The 22,998-nt window shown below is 44.0% G+C and overlaps 1 protein-coding gene across 2 annotated transcripts; it reads left to right on the forward strand.

Moving 5' to 3' along the window:
* The first annotated feature begins 974 nt into the window (after positions 1–974).
* Positions 975–21,111, forward strand: NCAPH (non-SMC condensin I complex, subunit H). 2 transcript variants are annotated; one of them, XM_012727399.1, is made up of 15 exons: positions 975–1,052; positions 1,348–1,480; positions 1,940–2,064; positions 6,800–6,989; positions 7,928–8,019; positions 8,778–8,995; positions 12,435–12,583; positions 13,115–13,221; positions 13,576–13,698; positions 15,861–15,971; positions 16,662–16,844; positions 17,479–17,592; positions 19,088–19,179; positions 19,533–19,608; positions 20,810–21,111. In XM_012727399.1, exons 1-15 carry the CDS (start codon positions 1,005–1,007, stop codon positions 20,867–20,869), a joined length of 1,821 nt encoding a protein of 606 aa, XP_012582853.1. In that variant the 5' UTR covers positions 975–1,004; the 3' UTR covers positions 20,870–21,111. The 2 variants fall into 2 exon arrangements, with proteins under 2 accessions (XP_012582853.1, XP_012582852.1); XM_012727398.1 differs by having other exon boundaries at positions 976–1,052; positions 1,348–1,486.
* The last annotated feature ends 1,887 nt before the right edge of the window (positions 21,112–22,998 follow it).

Below are 22,998 nucleotides of genomic sequence, written 5' to 3' on the forward strand. Positions count from 1 at the left end.
GCTGCAGCGGAGGCGCTCCCGGGTCTTTGATCTGCAGTTCAGCACAGACTCGCCCCATCTGCTAGCCTCCCCCTCCAGCAGGTGAGTGTTTCTGAGCAGCCACCCTGGAGCCACCTCCTTGCTGTGGCTTACACAGGCCTCACGCTTCCACAATTCCGTGTGGATTCTGGGTCTGGATTTTGAAAAGTTGTATCATGGATCCTTGCAGAGTTTTTTGTTTTCATTTAGGACTGTTGACGTTTCATCTACAACTCCTAAATTTACAAACACACAGATCACAGAACATTATTCCACCTGTATCAAATTGTCCACTGAAAATGTGAGTATCTGCTGGTTAATTATTAAAGAGTTGACAACCCGATTGCAGGGGGAATCTAGCCTTCTTTGATTTTGGAAAGGGAGCATGATTGATAATAGTTGTGTGCTGTTCTCCAGTAACTCTTAAAGCTACTGTTTCTTACATACCTTTGGTGCTCCTTCTGACAGATTGTTTGCCTCATGCTGCAGTGACTGTAGAGAGGCTGCATATCATAATTGGTACTTGTGAGTTTTAGAAGTAGAGAGAAAAAGAGACAGATAGTAGGGTGGTGAGCTACTTGTTGAATTCTAGAGCTAGGCTGTGTTGGAAACCTGTCTCTGCCACTTGTAAGCTGTGTGGCCTTGGCAAGTCCCCTAACCACTCTGTTGTGGGGTCCTTTGTAAAATATGAATGAGAATAGTACTTGCCTCATAGTCACTTTGAAGGTGACTGAGTCCCTTTGTGAACAGTGAACTCTCAAGAGTTGTGTGTGTCTTTGTATGCCTTCAGTATGAAAGAATTGCATGTATGGATTTATTGGTGTCACTAGGTGTTGAAATGTGGGCTGTTCCAGTATGATAAAAACTTGATGTTCTCTACTAGGGTAATATTATTTACATGAACCTAAATTCCAAACCTTTGTGCAATTTTCTGTTTTCAGAAAATCACTACCAAGAATGCTTTTGGCTTGCACTTGATTGATTTTATGTTAGAGATTCTTAAACAGAAAGACACTGAACCGACCAACTTTAAAGTAAGAAAAATCCACTTTCTTTGTATTCAAATTGATGATTATTTCCAACACTGTTATGTAATATCTAACTTTACAAATATAAGAGAGCCTTTCTTCAGATGTTTTATTACCCATATCACTTTTCTTTCCTAAACTGATGAAATGTAGAGGAGATATTTTTCTGTTGTGTCTTAAGGGAATCTTTGCCATTTTTTCCCTTAAGGGCAAATAAATATTCTCTGAAGCTTGCTGTGTTTTGCCTGTTCAGAAGCCCTTTCTAGGCATGATCATAAAACAGTTCTGCTTGTGTGGCTAGGTGGCTGCAGGCACTCTGGATGCTAGCACCAAAATTTATGCTGTGCGCGTTGATGCTGTCCATGCGGATGTCTACAGAGTCCTGGGGGGGCTGGGCAAAGATGCGCCCTCTCCAGAAGAAGGCGAGATCAGTGGTGAAGGTACATGGATTGGGTCTGGATTTAATGGGCTTTTAAAAGGGTGTAGCATGTAGTAATTTGAGCAGTATATTGGGGTGAAGCCACAAGAAATTGATTATTCTACTAAAAATTTGGATGTTTGCAGCATTGTACATAACGGAGTCAAATACTGGAATTGCTTTTCTTTGAAAACGAGAAGGGGCTTATGGAAGCTTTTGGATTTTATTTAGGCAAGATTGAGTAGGTATTATCAAAGAGGGAAATTCTTATTTAAGGGTCTTCAGAAATTAATTTGTCTTATAAACTAAAAACTTAATCTAGTAGTGTGGTTGCTCCATCAACTGCGAGTTAAATTGTTGTGAGGGAGTGGAATGTATTTAAGTTGCGATTCCGCTTTAGAGTTTTGGGGAATTTGAATCAATAAGTTACACTCTCCAAAAACAATCCTTGTATACAGTCTTATTCCTTTTTCAGATGGAAATGCTACTGAAATGGGAACAACCAAAAAGATTCCAAAGCCTAAGAAGAAGCATTCATACAAAACCATTGAGCAGAACATAAATAACCTCAATGTCTCTGAAGCAGATCGAAAGTGTGAGGTGAGGAACTGTGTGCATTGTGGTCTTTGACTAATTCCGAGCATGAGGGACTGAAATGGTGGGGCTAAGCCTGCCTTGCTGGTATGTGCTTCATCAGGCCTCAAGGGAGTATTCAGCTGTTGTCTGTGTTACTATCTTAGTTTTAGAGGGAAGATTGAAAGGGTAAGTCCCCTTATTATTTCAGAATGATTGGGTAGGAAAAGATGACAAATTACTGGAAAATTTGATTGAATAAAACATTAATTTCCTTTCCTGGCAGTGGTGACAGGAGTTGACATTTATTGTGTGTTTCCTAGATGCCCTGTGCTGCCCTAAGATGGTGGCCTGTGCTAACTGATTTAATCCCTATATCCTTGTTAATTTCTGAAGAGGGAGTTGAGATGCAAGTCTGTTAGGTAACTTAGCAGATATTTGAAACTAAGTGGACTGATTGGCTCCAGAGTCCTTGTACTAAATGACCTTATATGCTCTAGCAAATTCTAAGGAATCAACTTAAAGAAATGGTACTGGAGGCCTCACTAATAGCACAGTTAATTTAAAGCAAATAGGTATTACTACAATTTTTTACTTATTTTACTACTAAATACAGTATTTCTCAGGGACTTGTGGGTCTAGGCTCTGACTGCTGAGGAGGGCAGGCTGCCTGCTGGTGGGGCCCCTGAGGGCACACAGTGGGGTAGTTTCTGTGAGTGTGAGGGAAAAGTACAAATTGAACTCAGCTGCTGCGCAGGAGGCCCTGCCGTAGCTAAGAAGCACGGTGGTGACACTCACAGGAACAGGAAGCCCACAGAAAAGAGCTGGGCTTTTTTCCAGCCCTGCAGGCTCCCTTTAGTGCCCCCTGTTGGTGGAGCCCACATGGAGCTGCTAGCTAAGCGGAAATAAAGCCCCACAGCCAGCATCACAGCAGAGGATTGAAGAGCAGGCTTGGAGCTGAGGGACTAGAGCTCAATAACTGGTGGAGAGCAAATGTTGTAACATTATTTTCCTAAAAGTTGTTCTGGGCATTGAGGGCCGAGAGAGAAAGCAAATCTGCAAAATATTACCTGTTGGAGAATCTAGATAAAAGTTCTGCAGAGGCTCTTATTGCTACTTCACCATTCCTGTAGGTTCGTATGTTGGGAAGGGGGAACAAGTGGAAGAGAGGAATGAAGACTCTGCCAGACAGTTCTTCTGAAGTTTTGATATAAACTAGAGCATAGAGATAAGATAACAAGTGGATGGGAAAGCAAGATCCAGACTTTTGTGTTTCAAGTGGGAGAATGAACAGCATTTTTATTTGTTGATAACATCATCTAGTGAAGAAGGAGATGATGATGCAGAAAAGAGAACTAGAGCAGTGTCCTTGAGCAGGTAGGAAGGGAAAGGGCGTGCACGGCCAGATGCACTTGGCTCAGGAGCAGTGTGGCTGATGGAAGATGGTGTTCAGTGTGTACTCATGGGAGCGTTCTTGGTATTTTTGTGGAGGGAGTCCCCCTCTTCCCCTTGTCAATTAAAGGGGAAGTCAGATTTTCAGCTGACAGAGTGTTGGGGCTTTGAGGAGAGAAAAAGGGGTCATCTGAGAGGGCAGGCAAGTGAGAGGACAAGAGAACTATAACAACACTGTGGGTCTGTCTGGTGGCAGCTGCAGGTGGGTGGCAAGTGAGGTTGATTTGCGTGATTTTGTGTCTTTCTTCACTCATGGTTAGAGGTGTGAGTACAAGTATGGAGAAGGCAGAAAGCTGGATTGTGCTTAGCCGAGTGAGGGTAACACAACTAGAAAGGTACCCTGGAGTTAACAGCATCTGCAAAGGTATTGTAAATGCTTGTGGAATTTTAGCTGGGAAAGGAGAGATGGTGCAAGGCCATATAATTGGTAAGTTGCAGACCTGGTGGAACCAAAGCCTTACAGGTGTTGGAGACAAGAAGGGGTAGGCTGGAAAAGTAGGAGATGGTGGGCAGTGGGCACTTGGTGCCACTTGGTCTTGAGCATATGGAAATTACAGTCGTGGTTAATGGTTCAACTCCAAGGGAGTGAAAATCTGAGCCATTGTGGGGATCATGCAAGGGTCTCAGAGTCCTGGAGTTCTTTGGATGGAACCCAAGGCAGTTGAATGAGAGGATTTCAGAAGGCCAGAGTATTGGAAGGATCAACATACGGATACTGAAATTTTCAACAACTGTTAACAGTAGTTAAAGGAGACTAGTACTAAGCCAATTAAGAAAGGGGTAGTGAGGGCTGTGACCAGGGACTGGTGATGATTGTAATATAGGTAGATGGAAGGTGGTAAAGTTTGTTGGTCAAACCTGAGGGTTTTAGGAATTAGGACGTAGCATAGCCTGGAAGCAACAGCGACATCGTCTGTGCCACATGGTTTGCTGGCTATGGGAGAGGGGGCGGCGCCAGTAGACAAGTCCGCGAGGCCAGCAGTGTCCCTGCGTGGACACCAGGCTTCCTTGGCACAGTGCTGCTCAGCCTTTTGTCATTGTCTCCCTCCCCCTGTCCTTTAGAGCCTCGTAAGACATTTTGTCCTACCTTTCCCCCTTGAAATTAGTTACAAAGGAGTGAGATTTTATCAGGTAGGGTTGAAGTTTGAAAAAACATACAATATCTAAGATTTTTTTCACTCTTCTAGAACTTTCACCCCTTTGAGCGTGATATTGCCCTCATTGAGAATGACCAAGTTAGGTCAAGTAGGTGACGAGACCCTTAGGGAAGAGGTGGCCAGTACAGGAGATTTTGCTGATACCTGGTCTAGAGGGCCCTGTGACCGCTAGGTGAAGGGCCTGAGCAGGGTGGGCATTTCTGCTCTGGGCTGCCTGGGGTCCCCAGCCTGTGAGGACAGTGTGGGTGAGCCTGAGGGGCAAGAGTGGCACATTTACCTCAGGGAATTCCAGCTGTAGAGCTTTTCAGTTTTTAAAGTTTATATTCTGGTTCTACTCTTTTAGCTGTATGGCCTGGGCATAGGTTCTGAATCTTACTTTGTTACACCGTCAAAACAGGTAACCCACATGTCTTACTGAGTCAGCTTTTGTCAAAGTGCTTTACACCATCTGCAAGGTTTACAGCAGATGTACAGAGCTTTGTAAGATGTTGTATACATCCAAGGAGGGGTCAGGATCCTCTTTGCTTCCCTTGTCTGTCCCACTGCTTGTTTTTTCCCTTCTTGGGTAATTTGAATATTTATTTCACTATCATTCTTGCTTCCTTCTCGTTCTGCAGAACCTGGATGAATTCAGTCAGGAATTATTAGCAGCAGTGTGATTAGAAACTCTTTTCCAAGATTTGTTCTTACCAGGTAGATCCAGTGCTCTGAGCCTGACAGGCTGAGGACTCTAAAGTGGGCGAATAGACAAGTCCCATGTTGACTTTGAAATGCTGAATTTCATTCATTAGCTACTCAAGATTCTTCCATGAGGAAAGGAATGGAAGTCCCACCACTGGTATTTTCTTTTTTTTTTATTATAACAGTTTATTTTTACATCATTTTGTACATTTTTTTTTTCTCAGTTGTAATCCCCGCAAGTTTTCCATCACGAGTGTGCCATCACCATAGTCCCGTGCACTTCACTCCCCCCCCCACCCCTGTTTTTAATTCCATTCTCCACTCCACTCCCACAAAATGTCTCGGGTATATGGCTATTCATTATTCTTATTATTTTCTCTCCTGGTCCATTATACTCCTGCTATGAGCAAAACCATCCGGTATTTTTCTTTCTCTTTCTGGCTTATCTCACTAAGCATGACCTTTTCCAGCTCCATCCAAGTCCAGCACTGGTATTTTTAAGACAGGAGGTGGGAGAGACCAGGCACATGGGGTTCATGCAGGTGAGGGTTGTCACGATGACAGTGAAGTTGGAAAGGAAGTGATGTAGCAGAGACACCTGGAAAGAAAATGCTACCCCCTTGTCCATGCTAAGTGGATGAGGGATAAGGAGACAGGAAGGACATGAGGGCTGTGTCTGCTCCTTGGGACAAGCAGGTGGTGAGGGGGCTTGTTGGGAAGGTGAGAAGAGAATCTCAGTTCTGGTGAGCTGGGCTTAGTTCTTAGGGAGCCACAAGCCACATGCTACTGCAGACTTCTCTCCCCTTCATAGCCGCAGGCATCAGGAGATTTGTGATTCAGCTCCCAGCCTATTTCCTGTCTCAGGACCACCTATCCATAACTTCTAGCCTCTTGCTACACATGCACGTGCCTTGCCTCGTCCCTGTTCTTACACTTGGCGCCTTGTTGCCTTTGGCTTGGCGTCGCCCAGAAATGCTGCTCCTCTCCCACTCAGCTCTGGGAACCTTCTTATAGCTTCTCTCAGGTTTTACCCACACAGCTGTGCATGTACTTTGCCTGGATCTTTTAATCTTGTTCTTCAAATCTTTGAAAATATTTCTGCTTAGAAAAACAGTAGACGTTGGTGGGATAACATTCCACCAGCCATAGCAGAAGGATACATGTTCAGTATATTGTGAGCAAGCACAATGACATTGTACAAGCCTGTGGCCATGTACTGTGTGCCTGATGTGAGTACATGTAGCCATCTGACCACATGCTCTCTTCCCTCTGAGCTGGTATCCACTGGGGTGGGTTTTTACCTAATCATCTGGAAGCCTCTTCCTCATTTCTGTTTTAGACAACATGCAGAGGCACTTCAGTTTAGTTATGCAGGTGTGAATGCGCAGGAGCCAATGAGTGAAGCGTTATGTATTTTATATATTTTTGGCCTACATATGATCACTCCTCCTTCCTCTTTATTCCTGTATCAGATCGATCCCATGTTTCAGAAGACTGCGGCCTCGTTTGATGAGTGCAGCACCGCAGGGGTGTTTCTCTCCACCCTCCATTGCAGTGACTACAGGAGTGAGCTGCTTTTTCCTTCTGACATCCAGACACTCTCCACTGGAGAATCCCTGGAGTTGCCAGATTTAGGTTGGGTAGAAATGACAGATTTAAAAGGTAAGTCCACGCGGTGCCTTTTAGCAGAGCATTTCAGTGGTTGCAATGGTTCTGTATTACTGTGGGATGTACGTAAGTAAGCCCATCATGGTCTATGTTGCTTGTTTAAATTGCCCAGAAGGTGCTTCTGCATTGCCAAGGTAGGCATCTTTTTGGGAGAAGCTAACTTTTCTACTTTCTGCAGCATGGGTCTCAAAGTCATAGTAGCTAATGCTAATAGTAGCTAATTCCTCAAGTGTCTCTGTTAGCTACAGATCTCACAGTCACATCTTAGAGGCCTGGGTGCACACTGGAGTATCAGAGTTTGGACTCAGGGAGGGGGGACCTTATCAAACAAGAGGGACCTTATTTTTATTTGCCCAGGGGCTCCCAAAGAGAAGAGCACATTGTGAGTTGTTTTCAGACTCCCCTGTGGTGGCCTGAGAATGGACCCTTTCTGTTGTCAGTCCTCCGTACTGACTTGGCAAGGGTTTTTAATACCCGTCCGCTCCTGTGCCTCCGTACCTGCCCCCAGGGGTGAGCCTCTACCTGATGACTTTATGCAGGCTCAGGTAGGCATGAAGTCCAGCCACCAAGCTTCTGCTCTCAAACTGGGGTTCTAGTCTTGAGGTGGGTGTTCCGTAGCTGGTTTAATTTGGGACTAAAATAAGTAACATTGGATTATTGCTTGTCACTTAGTATACTTTGAGGAAGGGATTTCGATTTCTCAACTAACAGCACAGGGCATGGAGCCCCTTTCAGAGTCAAATCACTGCTTCAGGTTTCTGCTCTAATGTTTTTATTAATTCTTCAGATGCCAGCATGGAGACTACTTCCAGTGTGGTTGCGTGTCTGAGTGTCTGCCCTCTGGGAGAGCAGTCTGTGAGACCAGTGCCCTGAGGAGGCGCGGAGTGTGCGCTCCTGCCTCTGAGCCCGCTTTGTGTTCTTCCTGTCTCCAGCACCCTTGCAGCAGTGTGTGGAAGATCGCCAGATCTGCCCTTCCCTGGCTGGGTTCCAGTTCACTAAATGGGACAGTGAAACACACAATGAGGTGCGGTCAGCTTTGGGACTTTGGGCATTTCTCCAACAGCTATGGTTTCAGTGTAGTGGTCTAAAATTAGTTCTGCCCAGTGGGAACCAAAACTGTGGCATCATTTTTATTTAGCCAGGAGTACAGAAAATATTTCCTTTGGCCCTTCTCTAGGGCCTAAAACCTCGGGGGGTGGGTGGTGAAGGGCTGTGGGAATGTACCGTGAACTCCAGCAGAAACATCAGACAGCTAAAGGAATTCTGGGATCAGCTTTGTGTCCCCTCTTGCTCTGCTATTCCTGGGTGCCCCTTTTCAACCAAATTTACTATTAAACATGGTCTCTCAGTGGCTGCTGGTATTTTAGACTGCTGTCAAGCTTGAGGAATTTCCTGTCTTTAGGGTTGAGTCCCTTGGCACAGAGTTTCCTGAGATGTTGTCATATGTAGAGCTTTCCTCTGTTTATTTTTAGCATGGCCCCCTTTAGCCTACTTATTGCAGTTTCCAAAATAAATGGTCTCCATGGAAAACTATTTTCTCTAAACATGTAGTTAGTGGACACCAATTCCTATTTTACAAAGTGAGCCTAGCAACAAAGCAGCTCATTCGGGGCTGCAGAATATAAACTTCCTCAATGCTTTACTATGATGAGGACATTGACCCTGGGGGAAGGAGGGGATAGAAGGCTGGAAACTGGAATTTTGAGGGGAGAAGGCACATCTCCCAACAGTAATTGGGTGGTTACAGGAATAGGGGAAATGAATCCTCTTTGTCCCCTCCAGTCTGTGTCGGCCTTGGTGGACAAGTTTAAGAAGAATGATCAGGTATTTGACATCAACGCTGAGGTAGAGGAGAGTGACTGCGGGGACTTCCCCAACGGGCCTCTGGAGGACGACTTCGATGCCAACGATGATGCCAATGATGAACCTGATCACACTGCAGCTGGGGATCAGACAGAGTTCGGGAGCTGGAAGAAGTCCTGCCATGTTGACAGTTGCCAGTAAGGCTTAGTGGCCCATGGAGGATGTTCCCGTGGGAGCATCAACCAGTTCATAATAGAGTCCCTGCTGGGGCAATCTCATTTCGCCTCTGAACTGGCTGGGCAGGTGTGCTGTGTTGTCCACACTGACTGAGCCTTCCTGACTCAGTGGAACGTCGGCTCAGCCAATTACTGGGTATAAACTGACGCTGCTGAGCTTGTAAGGATAGAACTTAAACTCTAAGAAGTGCTGAAAAGTGCCTGGGATGTGGTAGCTCCTGTTACCACTTGCCTTTTGGTAGTATGGAGCACTCTCCCTCTATGCAATGCCTGTATTGAACTTTTGGCTAAATCATCCCATATGGTTATGGGCAGAAGTAGTGGCCCTGTTAAGGGTCAGACAAAGAGGGGACAGGGCAGTGTTGTGTTGCCAGAGAGTTAAATCAGTACTGAGCAAAATTGAAAATGAAATAAGCAATAAAATTCAGCATATTGGACTGGGGTAGGAAAGGTGGTAGAATTGGCCTGTACTACCTTTTTGATGAATAAGCATCATAAAAAGAAAATCATAACTTTATATACTTAATTTGTTAGTACTGTTTCAATTTTCAATGATTTGGAAGTAGGGTCCCACAGCCCTTTAGTGTGAGGGCCTCTAAAGATCTTAAGATTAAAACAGACAGACCCTCTGATAACTCCTGCTTCCATCACAGCAGTTTGGCCAACCTGAAGCTGGATTAGTACAGGAAAAAAAGCTTGGAAGTTGCCTATTGTAATTTCCCACCACGGCCAAAATCTCTTCAGGAGCTTTGTTTGAATGTCCCCAGGATAGTAGATTGTTTTTTTAAACTCAGCTTGCCCGTGTGGGAAATGTTCGACTGAAATTGTCTCTTCATATCTGAGCAGAAATCACAGGGCTAAACAGTTGGGATCTGAAGCCCAGATTTACCAGTTAGGCCCTTTAGCGCTCTCCTCTCCTGATTTACACTGGCAATACTGTGATTTTGCCCCTTGTCCTGGGCTATGTTCTCAGTGAGTAATAATGACCAGGTAAATAGGATGAGATATAATATGTTCAAAATGTCAGAGGCGCTGTCACTTTTCCTGAACAGAAAGTGATATCTGAGGAACTGACAGTAAGTAGCAGAGGGCTTTAGTCATTTCCATTTTATTTTTGGAAGATAGTTGTTGTTAACAAATGTCTCCATTTCTTTTTCTAGTTCCAAACAGATCAAAATCTTAGACTCCAGAGTCCAGAACTGAGCTTAGGTTCCAGGCTAGAGTCTTGTCCTTTTTGAAACCTCCTACTTGCCCTTGGCGTGGTGCTGACCTTCCCCAGGAAGTGAACTGCACACTGGACCTGACCACCCCATGGATAACTGAGTTGTAGGACACGTGGCATCACCTTTTGGGGTCTTTGCTTTCTCAGCTGAAAAACAAAGGATTGAAACTAGATGAAAATAGTACTGTCTGATATTCATTGAGCTCTTATTCTGACACTATGACAGGTTCATTACTTTATCCTTGCAACAACCCTGTGATTAGGTTCTGTTATCCCCATTTTATAGGTGAGGAAGCAGACTCAGATACATTACATAGTGAGTGATTGGCGGGAGCTGCATGTGATGATCTTTGAATGACAAACTCCACCTCAGACCATTTAACTGAAGCTCTAAGACTAGGTGTTGTGTCACTTTTTCCCCAGAATTTCTCTAGATAATTATACTGTATACTTAGGCTTGAAAACACTGTACACTGCTAAAAGGCTTGTCTAGTTTAGGGTAGGTAGGGGCAGTGCTGAATTACAGACCCCAGTGTTGTATGGGATCCCTCTTATCCATCCCCTACATGGCAACACTTTGACAACTGTGTACATCAGCAGGGACACGTCTGAGGAAATGTTTACGTCTGAGGGCAGCTTGGGTGTGCCTCCTCTTCCTGTAGCAGGGGCCGTGTGTTATCTAGGGGATTTGTCTGGGGTGCAGATGTGCCTGTCTTTGTAAGGTGCTGACTGTAGTTAAAGACCTAGCCAGTGGTTCAGGCACAGACCACAGCCTGCTCCGTGTTTGCAGTGAAGCGTCAGCCTGCACACTGGGTAATGTGCTCCCAGCCAGTTTTTACCTGCAGGTACTAGTACGATGTGACCAAAATGCGCTAAGCTGAAGGTGGGGGCCGAGTAGAAGAAATAGAGCTCCTGCACAGGGAAGTACAGAAGTTTTGGAAGAGGCAGACCTCGAAAAGGGAGACTAGTTGTCAGGCTCTGTTACAGCACTAGGTCTTTCAGACTCAGAGTGAAATTTTTTCATGTATTTTAATTTTTAAGTTTCAGTTACATGATAAACATACAAATATAATTTCCTTTTTTTTTTTAACATTCTCAGGTAAAGGCAAAGTCCTCTTTTTTTTTTTTTTTTTTTTAAAGATTTATTTATTTGTTCATACAGAACTGGGGTACAGGCCAGAGATGCGGAGGGTGAGAGGATTCACCAGAGACAGAGTGGGGAGCAGAACAGGCAGATCCACGAAGTACACTGCTGAGGGGAGCAGTGGGCGGGTCAGGAGAGGTCTGCCGTACCATGTGGTCACCTCCAGGGCCGGCGGGAGTCAAACCCATGCGGAAGTGGCTTTAGCTTCTCAGTGCAGTGCTTTAACCCGCTGCACCACCAGGGAGGGCCAGACAAAGTCCTCTTTTAAAGCTTTTTTGGCTTATTCTGTAGGGCTTGATGTGAATGGAATTTATACACATGGCTCAATACAGGCCAAAATTCCCTGGTTGTCTCAAGTTTCCCGTTACATTTCCCCTTAGAGGGCAGTATAGCAGCACTTACTTTCAGGTGTGTCCGAAGCCTGTGAGAAGAAAGCTACTTCAGATAGTCTGGTAATTTGCAGAAACGCTAAAGGACCAAACCAAATCTGCCACATTGGACTGCCCAGTTAGACACTTAACACACCACAAAGAATAAAGCTGAATTGCTTCACATTATATTGAGGGGCCCCCAGTCACCTGGGGGATATAAATTAGAATGACATAGTTTCCAGTTTTAGTGGAGGCATAGCTGCGTTCATTGGAGCCTTCATTTATGGAAGGGTGGAAGGGTGGTAAAGAGTAGATGTGTAGTCTTCTCGTGTGGCAGAAAGCCTTGTGTGCAAGAACTATAGCTGGGGTCCAGGGGATGATACCTAACCCTCAGCTTTGGCAGTTTGCTAGCTGTGTAGTCTTAACTTAAAATTTTTCTCTCTACCACTGTTTTTTTCTCTATTAAATGGGCAAACATGTCTTATGGAGTACTTTGAGATATCAGAAGTACTTGTATAGATGTGGTCATATAAAACTAAGATGCAAAAGCACTAAGTAAAAACAAAGGGATTATTGGACTTAACAAATGTATCTCAGTTGTGTGGAAGTGGGTAGGTGGAGTCTTCATTTATATGTAAAAACATGATTTCATATGTGTTACAGGGAAGAAATGATCCCCCTTGGAGATGGAGATATCAAGACCATGTGCCCCCTTCTATCCATGAAACCTGGGGAATATTCCTACTTTAGCCCCCGCACTATGTCGATGTGGGCTGGACCTGATCACTGGCGCTTTAGACCCCGACACAAACGTATGTACCTCTTGATGGAACTTGAGAGGAGTGTAAATGACAGTCCAGTTACAGTTTAGCCACTGTGCTGTCCTGATAAGCTGAAGAAGCATACGATAAGCTCGTCTCCAGTTGGCCTGACCTGGGTTGAGGGGTCAGTTTGAGGGCTCTGAGTGAAAAGAATACTTGGAGTCAAGGGAATTGGGCCCATGACCTCTACTACCTGCTAGTATCCATGTGACTTCAAACAGTGGCTGCTGGTGGGATGACCATGGGCCCTGGAGGGTCTGCATGAGTTAGTACCAGAGGCGGCACTCTGAAATGCTGTGCCTTTACAGTTTTTGATTTGGCCTTTGAAAAGAAGAAATTGTGTATTTTAATAGCACACACACACAAAAGAAGGGTGAAATGGATGATTTGCTTTTCCTAGTTCTGTTATGTTATCAGACATGCTGTCTTGTGACTGATAAGGCGGCCCATGGATTTTGTGAGATGCATTAATAACTTTGGCTAAAGGTGAAACAGTGTTGACATCTGTTTTAATTTCTGCAGAAGAAGCTGCCTCACAATCAGAGAACAGAAAGAAGAACACAAAGAAAGATTTTGAAATTGACTTTGATGATGATGTTGACTTTGATACATACTTCCGAAAAACAAAGGTTTGGACAGATTTATGGACACATGCTTTCCACAGTTACTCTTTATATTTCTCTTTCCCTTTCAGATGTGGGTTTTTAAAAATTCATTATAAATTTAATTTTAGAGTCAATGAATGGCTTCATTCTCCCTCAGTCCCTAAAGGAATTGAGAAATAGTTCCAAACTCAGTGGCAGAGAAAAATTACTTTTATAATATGAATAGTGACTAGCAAATCACTCTTTTACATAGAACTGGGAACTCTGATCTTTGATTGCTGCTGTCCAAACCTCAAGCTTCTCCCATCTCCCCCCAAATAAGATATGAGCTTTTTTATTAAAGATTCCAAAAACACTTCTCTTTTTAAAAATTAACAGGCTGCCACTGTTCTGACCAAGTCTACTCTGGAGAACCAGAATTGGCGAGCTACTACTCTTCCCACGGATTTCCACTACGAGACTGATAATCTTGTCCAGCTGCATCTCAAACCAGGTGCCAGGGTAAGGCTGTTACCGGAGGCTGCTGCTGTTGAACCTGTCTGTGGCCTGGGAGCTCCAGTGGCTGGTAGCCTGGCCATCAGACGGTGTACTTGAGGATTGTGTGCTCATCTGGGAAGTTACTGGGCGATGGAAAGGGAAAGGCTGAGCTAAAGCTTACAGAGTAGATGCTCACTAAAAACTCAGAAACAACTCATTTGGTTAGAACGCTAGACACAGGAGCTGACATGTTGAAATGCATCTTCATTGAAGTATTTACAAAAATGGTAGGTGTTTCTTGATTCTCACTTTCTAGTTGAAACTGTGGGTTATTAGCCATATGCAATGTCCTGCCCACATCGCCTCCATCAGAGCAAGGCGTCGATGTGAGCACACAGTGATGCTTGAGTGATGGATGGTCTGACTGTAGAGGCCAGGAAGCTCCCCACCTCTGCATGGTCTTCTGGGCTCCCTCTAGACCTGCTAAGTGTTCTAGACCACTTGCTGCTGAGCTTGATCACTGTTCATTTCCCTGTGACTTTCCTGTGCTGCTAGTAGCAAGTGACTGTCCCTGTTGCCAGGGTAGCTCAGCAGCGATAGATGCCAAGTTCCATTTTATATGGACCTTCTGCTTATTTGCATTCCTGTGGTTCTAGTCTCTGGTATCAAGTGTATAGCCCACTATTTCCTCTTCCTCATTTTGCCTGTTTTGTATTCTGTTCTTATAAACCAACTGAATATTTCTAACAACTAAATTTTCTAATCAATATGGTTTACTTAATAGAAATACTCTTTAAAATGTAGAAAGAGAAATGAAGTTGTGGCCATCGTAGTAACTGTGACACCATCAGCACCTCACTGTGATCAGAAATAGCACTCTTTAGGGCAGAAGGAGCAGCACCAGGAACATGGGTGGACACTTCACCGAGCCTTGCATGGCCTCCAGCTACTTTCAGTGGTCGAGTCAGGTTTCTTTCCCTCAAGCCCTTATTTTGATCATTTGGAGAATGTAACCTAGGTAGTGATTTGCATGTTCAGGTATGAAGATGGTAGAACAAAGTAATTGGCTCATTACACTCCAGTTGTTTCTTTGCTCTTTGTTGGTTCTTATTATTTCTTATGGAGGAAGGAACTATCCTCAGGAACAAATTTCACGGTGTACCATAAGGCAGCCAGGCAACAGGGTTCACTGGGTAATGACTGGAAGCTTTGGAAATTAAAAACTAGACTGGTGCACACTATTTGGGTGAGGACTATAGAGATCATCCACCCGTCCAGTTGAATGTCAGTGTTTCTATATGAGTTAGTCATTACGAGGAGGGAGAGGACATGTCCACTTCTGAAACATTTCTTGTAGAATATGGATAATTTCACGTGTGCCCAAAAGAGAGTATCCTAAATGAATGGGGACTTAAAAATTGTGGCATCTCAGAAACAGTGGAAGTGGGTGTGTCTTAATTCAATAAGTCCCTGCTATTTAACATTACTTCTGGATTTGCATTGCAAAAACATTGTGAGTTCTTTTTGACTATTTTTGGGGTATACAATTGTATTGAAATATTCAATATGGTTTTGTAAACTATACACACCTCCAACCCCATTTATTTCACATCAAAGCTAAACACTTCAGTTTTGGGGGCATCAAATAGCCAAAGGACTGTGGTTGCAGCAGTCCCTAAAGAGGAGGCTGACTTGTTCTTGCTGGAAGGCAGAGAAAGGACCTGGCTGTCATGACAGGAAGAAGGAATGCTTCTCCCTGTGGTTGTGTGGGGGAGAGTGATTGCCCCAGCAGTGGGACAGGCTGCCTATAAATTAGTCAGTGAGTTTTCTCTAAGAATGTTCTTGCAGTACCAAATTGACTTCTCTTCAGATGGCTATAGGTAGTTTTGATTTTGGTGAAGCAACCGTTTTTCAGATAATAATGTATGCGGACCTAGTTGTTAATCAGCCTTTCTGGTTTCTTCGGGATGGATAGAAACTGCTGCGCTTGCTCTAGGACAGAGTTGCACAGTGAAAACTGATTAGATAAGATGTCTTCTCAGGGCCTTTGTAACTCTAAAATTTTGAACTATAACATATAGTTTATAGAATCATAAACTCTATGATAAGAACTTAGATGACTTCTCCAACTTAGTGCTAGTTTTCTAGAAATTGCTTCCCTGTTCTTGTTCTTTTCTTCATTCTAGTTACGAAGGATGTCCCCAGGCCAGAGGGCAAGCACAGAGCATTATGAACAAATTGAAAACTATGATTACAACAACCCGAACGACACCTCTAACTTTTGCCCTGGACTACAGGTAGGTAGAGAGAAGAGCTTTGTCTTCTCTTCTGCCAAGATTGTATTTTTCTGCCTGCCGTCTGCCCCTTGCCTGTATGGCTGAAACCTGTAGAAAATTCTGAGTCGGGTGGGGTTTGTGGATGCTCACCTGCCATAGACATTAGGGAACTAAGCAGAGTTCAGGAAACAGCCAAAACTTCAGCCTGCCTTACCTCAAGAAGCAAAATACATAGACATATGAAGGAGGCGTGACCAAACTGGGGAACAGTCTCTGTGGTGCACCTCAGGGTGCCAGGTTTGTATTTCTGATTTTGGTTCTCACTGAATGTGTACATGTCATTCCCTGTCTTCAGATCTTAGTTTATACTAATCCTAATATCCCTTCTGTAAGTTATTGGTAATAATGAGGTGGTAGATGCAAGTAACAGGAGAGGGAAAAGCCAAAAGAGATATTGTAGCAACTAAGATTATGAATTCCTTTCAACTGTCACTGCAGAGGTCTTAGTTAATGATCCTCCCCCAGGAGGTGCAGTGGGAAGACAGAGTCCATCCTGGGTTTGACCCAGGAATTGACCTAGGCCAAACCCTGGGTTTGACCTAAGGAACTCTTAGGTGCTTTGCTCTTGCTGTGAAAATAAGGATTCTGTTTCAATGGTACTTCTAAGCCTCTCAGCCACTGCCAAACTTGAAAAGCTATTTTCTTGCCCAGGCTGCTGACAGTGATTATGAAGAATCAGATGACTTATTCGTGGGACCAGCTGGGGACTTTGACCTTACATCTAATTCTTGCAATCCACCTAAGACAACACAGGAGGATGATGATGCACCTGAAGCCCAAAGACTAGACATCACCACTTACGGGGAGTCAAATCTGGTAACTGAGCCTCAAAAGGTAGGGAGAAGCTAAGAATTATATTTTAATATTGTTTGCTTGAGAGCCTTTTTCTTTTGTCTCCATATGCATGTCAAGTTGGTCTGGATGCTTGTGTTTGTTTTTGTTTTTCATTTTGATTTTAAGCTGTTGCTCTTTAAATGGCTGGTTCTCAAATAAGCATATAGGGAATGAGCTGATGTGAATTATGTTTGTATGGAACTAATCATCTTGCCAAAGGAACTAGTCATAACCATATGACTGAGTTTATCAGTTACACTAGTGAAGTATGTGATGAGGACTGCAGGCAGAGAACGTGGGTTCAAAGCCAATTAGATGAGGCTGGCATTTTGGCCCTCAACTCTTGCCCAAGCTAAATTGTTAGGCCTTAAAAATCATCTTATTCTGTATCAGTTAACAGACCTGGTGCTTTCATACATATCTAAAACACTTATCTCTCGCTTGCAGTCCACGTTAGTCGTGATGTAGATTGCACTAGGAATTAGATTGAAATGAGGGATTCTATTTTAGTGTATCCAAAGAAAGTTCTATAACTCCTTGGTTTTAACTAGATTCTGGCTTTTGATTTTACAGTGAGTTGATAGCAAATGTTCTTTCTTCTGCTTAGCTTTATTTTGTCACATACCTATTTCAGGTAAATAAAATTGAAATTCATTATGCCAAGACAGCCAAAAAGATGGACATGAAAAAGTTGAAGCAGAACATGTGGAGTTTGCTGACAGAATTTTCCAAGCAAACCGACACGGAGGTAATGTGTTCCACTTATGTTTGAGTGCCTAGCTATAGGAAGAGAGTGACTGATGTCTACAGCTCCACAGTCATTTGCACTAATGCATAAAGCATTCATTCAGAAATAAAAGGAAGAGTGATGTTACACCTCTGAAGGAGAAATGATTCAAGTGTGTGAACAGGCAGGTCTCACAAGAGGTGATACAGATGGTAACTCTAGTGCATGGTAACAAAAAATATATAAAGAATGCTCTCTATGTTGCTTTACAGTAACAATTTTTAACTGTAAGACAATGTTTTTCAGTATGGAGTAGAGGAAAAATTGGAGTACTTCTTCACTAATGGTGCAATTTAGAAGTTGATAATTTTCTTTTAGAAAGCAAGTTCTAACTTCTCAGTACCATAAAATGTTTAAGCCCTTTGACATAATAATTCTGCTTTGGGAAATGTATTCTAAGTTGGAAATAGTGAAAAAGAAATTACGCTGTCACAGTGTCTCTTTCTCCATCAGAGCAAGGTAAGACCTTGTTTCACTCGTGCCAAATAATTGGAGTTCTTAGCTTACTAGAATCCTTCCATCTCGTCTTCTGAACCTCTTCTGCTCAGGGAGTGTTCTGAACTTTCCAAACTCAAACCCATTATCTCACCTGCTGGACCAAAAGGGGAAAGTCATGATTTAATTGAGGACCCTAAAGTGTGTTGTCTTGGATATCAGATGAAGTTTCAGTCCGTTCATAAGACGTTGTCAACTAAAACAGAGTGTAAGGAAAATGCACATTTTAAAAGTAGGAAGGTGTGGGGGTGGAGTGGGGAATGGGATCAAAAATGGGGTGGGGGAGGGAAATGCACGGGATTATGGTGATGGCACATGGGTGACTTGGTGATGGGAAAACCGCAGGGATTACAATTGAGATGGAAAAAAAATGTACAAAATGATGTAAAAATAAACTTTTGTAATAATAAAAAAAAAGTAGGAAGGAATTTCTGTTTATTGTAGAATTTAAATAACTTATAGTAATACCCAGTCCTCCAGGGATTCTGATTAACTAAAGGTGTATTTTTCTTTTAAACTTGTAATGCGAAAATATTCGAATATGAAATTACATAGCGAAAAAAGAGTAGTATAAGGAGTGCTTTGGCTGTGCTGTCGCCCAGTCCTGTCCCTCCCCCACGTCCCATAGATGCATTTGGAGTTTCTTCAGTGTTCGGCAAGGAGGCAGTCCCTATCTGTGTGGGGGTTTTAAGTGGAAAGTGAGTTAGAGTTATGATATTTGCAGCCTGGGATTATACCAGCGTTGATAGCCATTTACTGTACCTCATAAATGTCGTGTCATCACCCAGGGCTGAGGCACTGGGCCGCCTTATTGATCCTTTCCCTCCAAATGTTGTAAGAAGTTGTTTGGTTTCATTTAGATGTAGATGTTTCTTTTTGGAGATACAATTTTATAGATTTATGTTACTTTCTCAAAAGTGATGTGGCCCTAAATGTCTGATCTGCAAATGTCTTCTGTTAGGCAAATCACAGTGAAACTGGAAAAGGAGGGGCCTCCGAAGAGGTGGCTGATGAGAAGATGTTGAGCGGGCTCACCAAGGACCTGCGGAAGAGGTGCGTGCTGGCCAGGCCCGCTCGCGGCCTCATAGAGCCCAGTGGGCAGTGCATTGGCCCCCACGCTTAGTGGGTCGGCTCACAGCACAGATGATTGCACTTTTCTTTCTTTTTACTTCCATAAGTGAGCTACTATAGACCAACTTTAAAAAGGGATTTTGCTCTAGTGCCTGAAATGGAATAAGAGATATTTTATCTCCAAATAAGAAACTAGAAAAGCCAGCTTATAAAATGCATCTGAAATATTTGTCAGTTTCTCATTGTTCACTGGATGTGTATTATCATACTTGAAAGAGCATTTTTTCCCTAGAATCACAATGTCCTAGCTAAGTGCTTGCCTCTTTGTTTCACAGCCTGCCTCCCCTCATGGCTCAAAACCTTTCTATTCCTCTGGCCTTTGCCTGTCTTCTACATTTAGCCAATGAAAAGGTAGGTAAAGCTGGTAAGCAAAGGAGTGTTCTCTACTTCAGCCTCTTAGAAGGTTTTGTTAGCTCTCGTGAGACCTCTTAAATACAGTGACGGACGCACTGCCTTTAACCCAGAGGATTAAGCAGGCCTTGAGAAACAACTTGGTAAAGGCTATCAGTTGTGATTAACAGTGAAAACACTGAGGACCCAAATGGGGGAGATTTTAGATACTGAAATTGTAATGGCAGTTCCCAACTTGAGAAAGTCAATTTTATATCCTTGGGTGTGTCAAGGCTTTAAAGGTCAAAATCTGCAAGTGCCAAAGTCACAGACCCATGGCTACAGCAGAGAAAAGAGATAAGGGTAAAAGGGAGGAAGGTATGGGGGGAGTAGCTAGTAACATGCGGAGGCAGTGGCCACCAGAAGCTGCGAAGAGTCTGGGAGCAGAGAGACACTTCGTAGACGGAGTCAGCGGGGTTGCCTACTGGGAAGGTGTGAGAGTCTCACTGTCGAGCAGTCCTGGGGGACCTTTAAGGGAATAAGTGCTGTGACCTCTTCCACTGAGTGTGTTCTCCAAAAGTGTGGGGTGTACCCAAAGCCCAGAGTCTCTTGAATCCAAAGTTAAACACTGACTACTGATTTCACTCAGTTGCCCAAGTGGCAGTGTGGCCCCAGCGTGCACGAGTGAGTCGGCAAACACGCTTGCTTCCAGGGCCAGATGAGGGAGGGACGGAAAGGCTTCTGACTATCCATTAGTATTGAGAGAGCAGCTGCCTGAGGTTGGTGGAGAATTCATGGGGTGGCAGAGTGCTAGGTGTGGAAAGAGTTGAGAGGCAGGGAAAGACCTATGTAGAGAGGGGTGGGGGGTCGGAAGACTTTGGTGGATGGAATTAATGAATGCTTGTTGCAGCTCCTGGTGGCCTCCCATCCGTTTGCTCAGCTCCTTCCAGGGCCAGTAGTTTACTGTTGGGCTCTCTGCAGAGGATGATTGCTGCAGGAAGCTGGAAATGATTGCCTTTGGCTTTGTGGCCTGTGGTTGGCATCCTCTGTCTTTGTGACTTGGAACCAGCTTTATCGTACAAGTTATGTTTGCTGTGACATTACTTACTATCATGGTTTAGCCCTTATTTGTTGTCGCCGCCTTGTTACCTCAGTTAGGATTTGTTTTATGACCCTCGTAGTCTCGGGATACCAAAGTTCACATGTGTTTGATCTTTTTCAGAATCTCAAGCTAGAAGGAACTGAGGATCTTTCCGATGTCCTTGTGAGGCAAGGGGATTAAGTTGCCTGAGATTAGCAGCCAGGGGTTCCTCACTTCTTCATTGACCAGCACGTTTCCCCTCTGGGTTTTCGATGTAGTCCCTCAGAGCTGGGAAGCAGCACCCTGAAATGTTCTTCTTGATTCAGGTCGTTGGCCTGTGGTGACCACCCAGGAATGGGCCCCAGGGTGAGGAGCTGTTTTTTGTATCCATGTATAGTTTAGCCTCCTAAGTTGATCTGTGTTATTTTCCACATTTGGCTCTTATAGAAAATCATTTCCTAGTGGATACTTATCCTTTAACAACTACCAAATCCATGTACATACGTATATGTGCACTTGAAATGTGTGTGTGTGTGTGTGTGTGTGTGTGTGTGTGTATATATATATATATATATAATGCTTAAAAATAAAATCATTCTGAATAATCTGCTGGCAAAATATTTGAGTACTCTCTATAGAAGTATTAATCTGGTCCTTACCTGGAAAGGATATGTAGTCTTAATTGCAAGACATGATGCCCATCTGTCACTATAAGTTCACAGGACACTTACAGAGGAAGTATAAAGCGTCTTTTCTTCAGGTGTCTGGAGTTTTGGGTTTCTGTAGGAGCACCCCATCTCTGGGCAATCCCCTCCTCTATGTAATCTCAGTCTCCATCTGGCCTTTGAATGGTGCAGTGGCTGTGAAGACAATTTAGCAGATGCTCAAAACACTAAAAATAATGGGCCCTCCCTGGTGGCCCAACTGGTTAAAGCACAGCACTATGAAGTTGTCCCAGCCACTGCAGCACAAGTTCGATCCCCAGCCAGGAAGATGACCCACATGGCGCGGCAGACTTCTGTCTCGCCTGCTGCTCCCCTCAGCAGTGTACTTCATTGATCTGCCTGTTCTGCTCCCTGCTCTGTCTGGTGAATACTCTCCTCCTCACCTACCTCCACACCTCTGACCTGTACCCTAGTCTGTATGCATAAATAAATAAAATCTTTTAAAAAATAAAATAAAATTATTATACAATCCAGCAATTCCACTCTGGGTATCTACCCAGAAGTTGACAGTTTAGTTGACAAACCTTCAGCCTTTGCTGTATCTGTAAAAGCAAGACTCCTTTTTGTTCTTAAGGTCAAAGTAATATTTAGGTTTGGTTTTAAGGGTGGGTCCTCATCCAAAATGACTGGTGTCTTTATAAAAAGGGACCTATTATGTACCCATTAGAATGGCTGTGCTACCAAAAACAAAACGACAAAACATAACTGTTGTCAAGAATGTAGAGAAACAGGAACTCTGCACAACTGGTAGGAGTGTGAAGTGGAGCAGTGGCAGTGAAGACAACATGGCAGATGCTCAAAACACTAAAAATAAAGTATGATCCAGCAAGTCCACTCAGAGCATCTACCCAGAAATTGAAAGCAAGGTCTTAAGAGATGTTTGTACATCCATGTTCATTACAGTGTCATCCACAATAGCCAGAAGGTGGAAGCAACCTCAGAGTCCCATTTGGACAGCCACACTGAAAATTACCTTGACCTGCTGTGGAGGGAACTTGACCCATTGTGGCAGGACCGTGGGCTGAGATCCACTGAATGCTGGGTCTCTGCCATCATTTCCTTCTGGGACCTGGGCAAGTCACTTCCTGTCCCTCTAGGCCTTGGTTCCTCATGTGTAAACACTGGGTGAATGGGCCTCTTCCAGCTGGCAGGTTTTTCATCTGTTGAAAACAATGACCCCACTGTTCCAGCCAGCCCCAGGGACACCAATGTCACACCTCTAACATCAGCACCTACAGTTTGGCTGACCAGACCCCTGCTTCCTGTCCATCTCAAGCCTTAGCTAGTTATCATGAGATACATAATCCTGGAATGAGAGACCCTTCTCTGCTTTCCTGCCTACGGTGTGGCTACGAAGCAGGTCCTGACATTGGGGCCCTGCCCATAGGCCTTACAAAGCTTGTGCACTGCTCTCTACACTGACTGGGACAGCCCATCCCCCTGGGCAGTGGTCAGTGGCTATGAGCCCTGCACCCAGGCACCTTCCTCCCCCACATCCCAGCTACTCTCCTGACAGCCTCAATCAACAGCACAGCCCACCAGGCCTTTCTGGTGTCTGAGTTTGCTGCTGTTCCTGGGCCCTGGTAGCAACAGCTAAGATCCCTG

The sequence above is a fragment of the Condylura cristata genome, unplaced genomic scaffold (genome assembly GCF_000260355.1).
Source record: "Condylura cristata isolate star-nosed mole 26May11 unplaced genomic scaffold, ConCri1.0 scaffold00020, whole genome shotgun sequence".
Classification (NCBI taxonomy): Eukaryota; Metazoa; Chordata; class Mammalia; order Eulipotyphla; family Talpidae; genus Condylura; species Condylura cristata.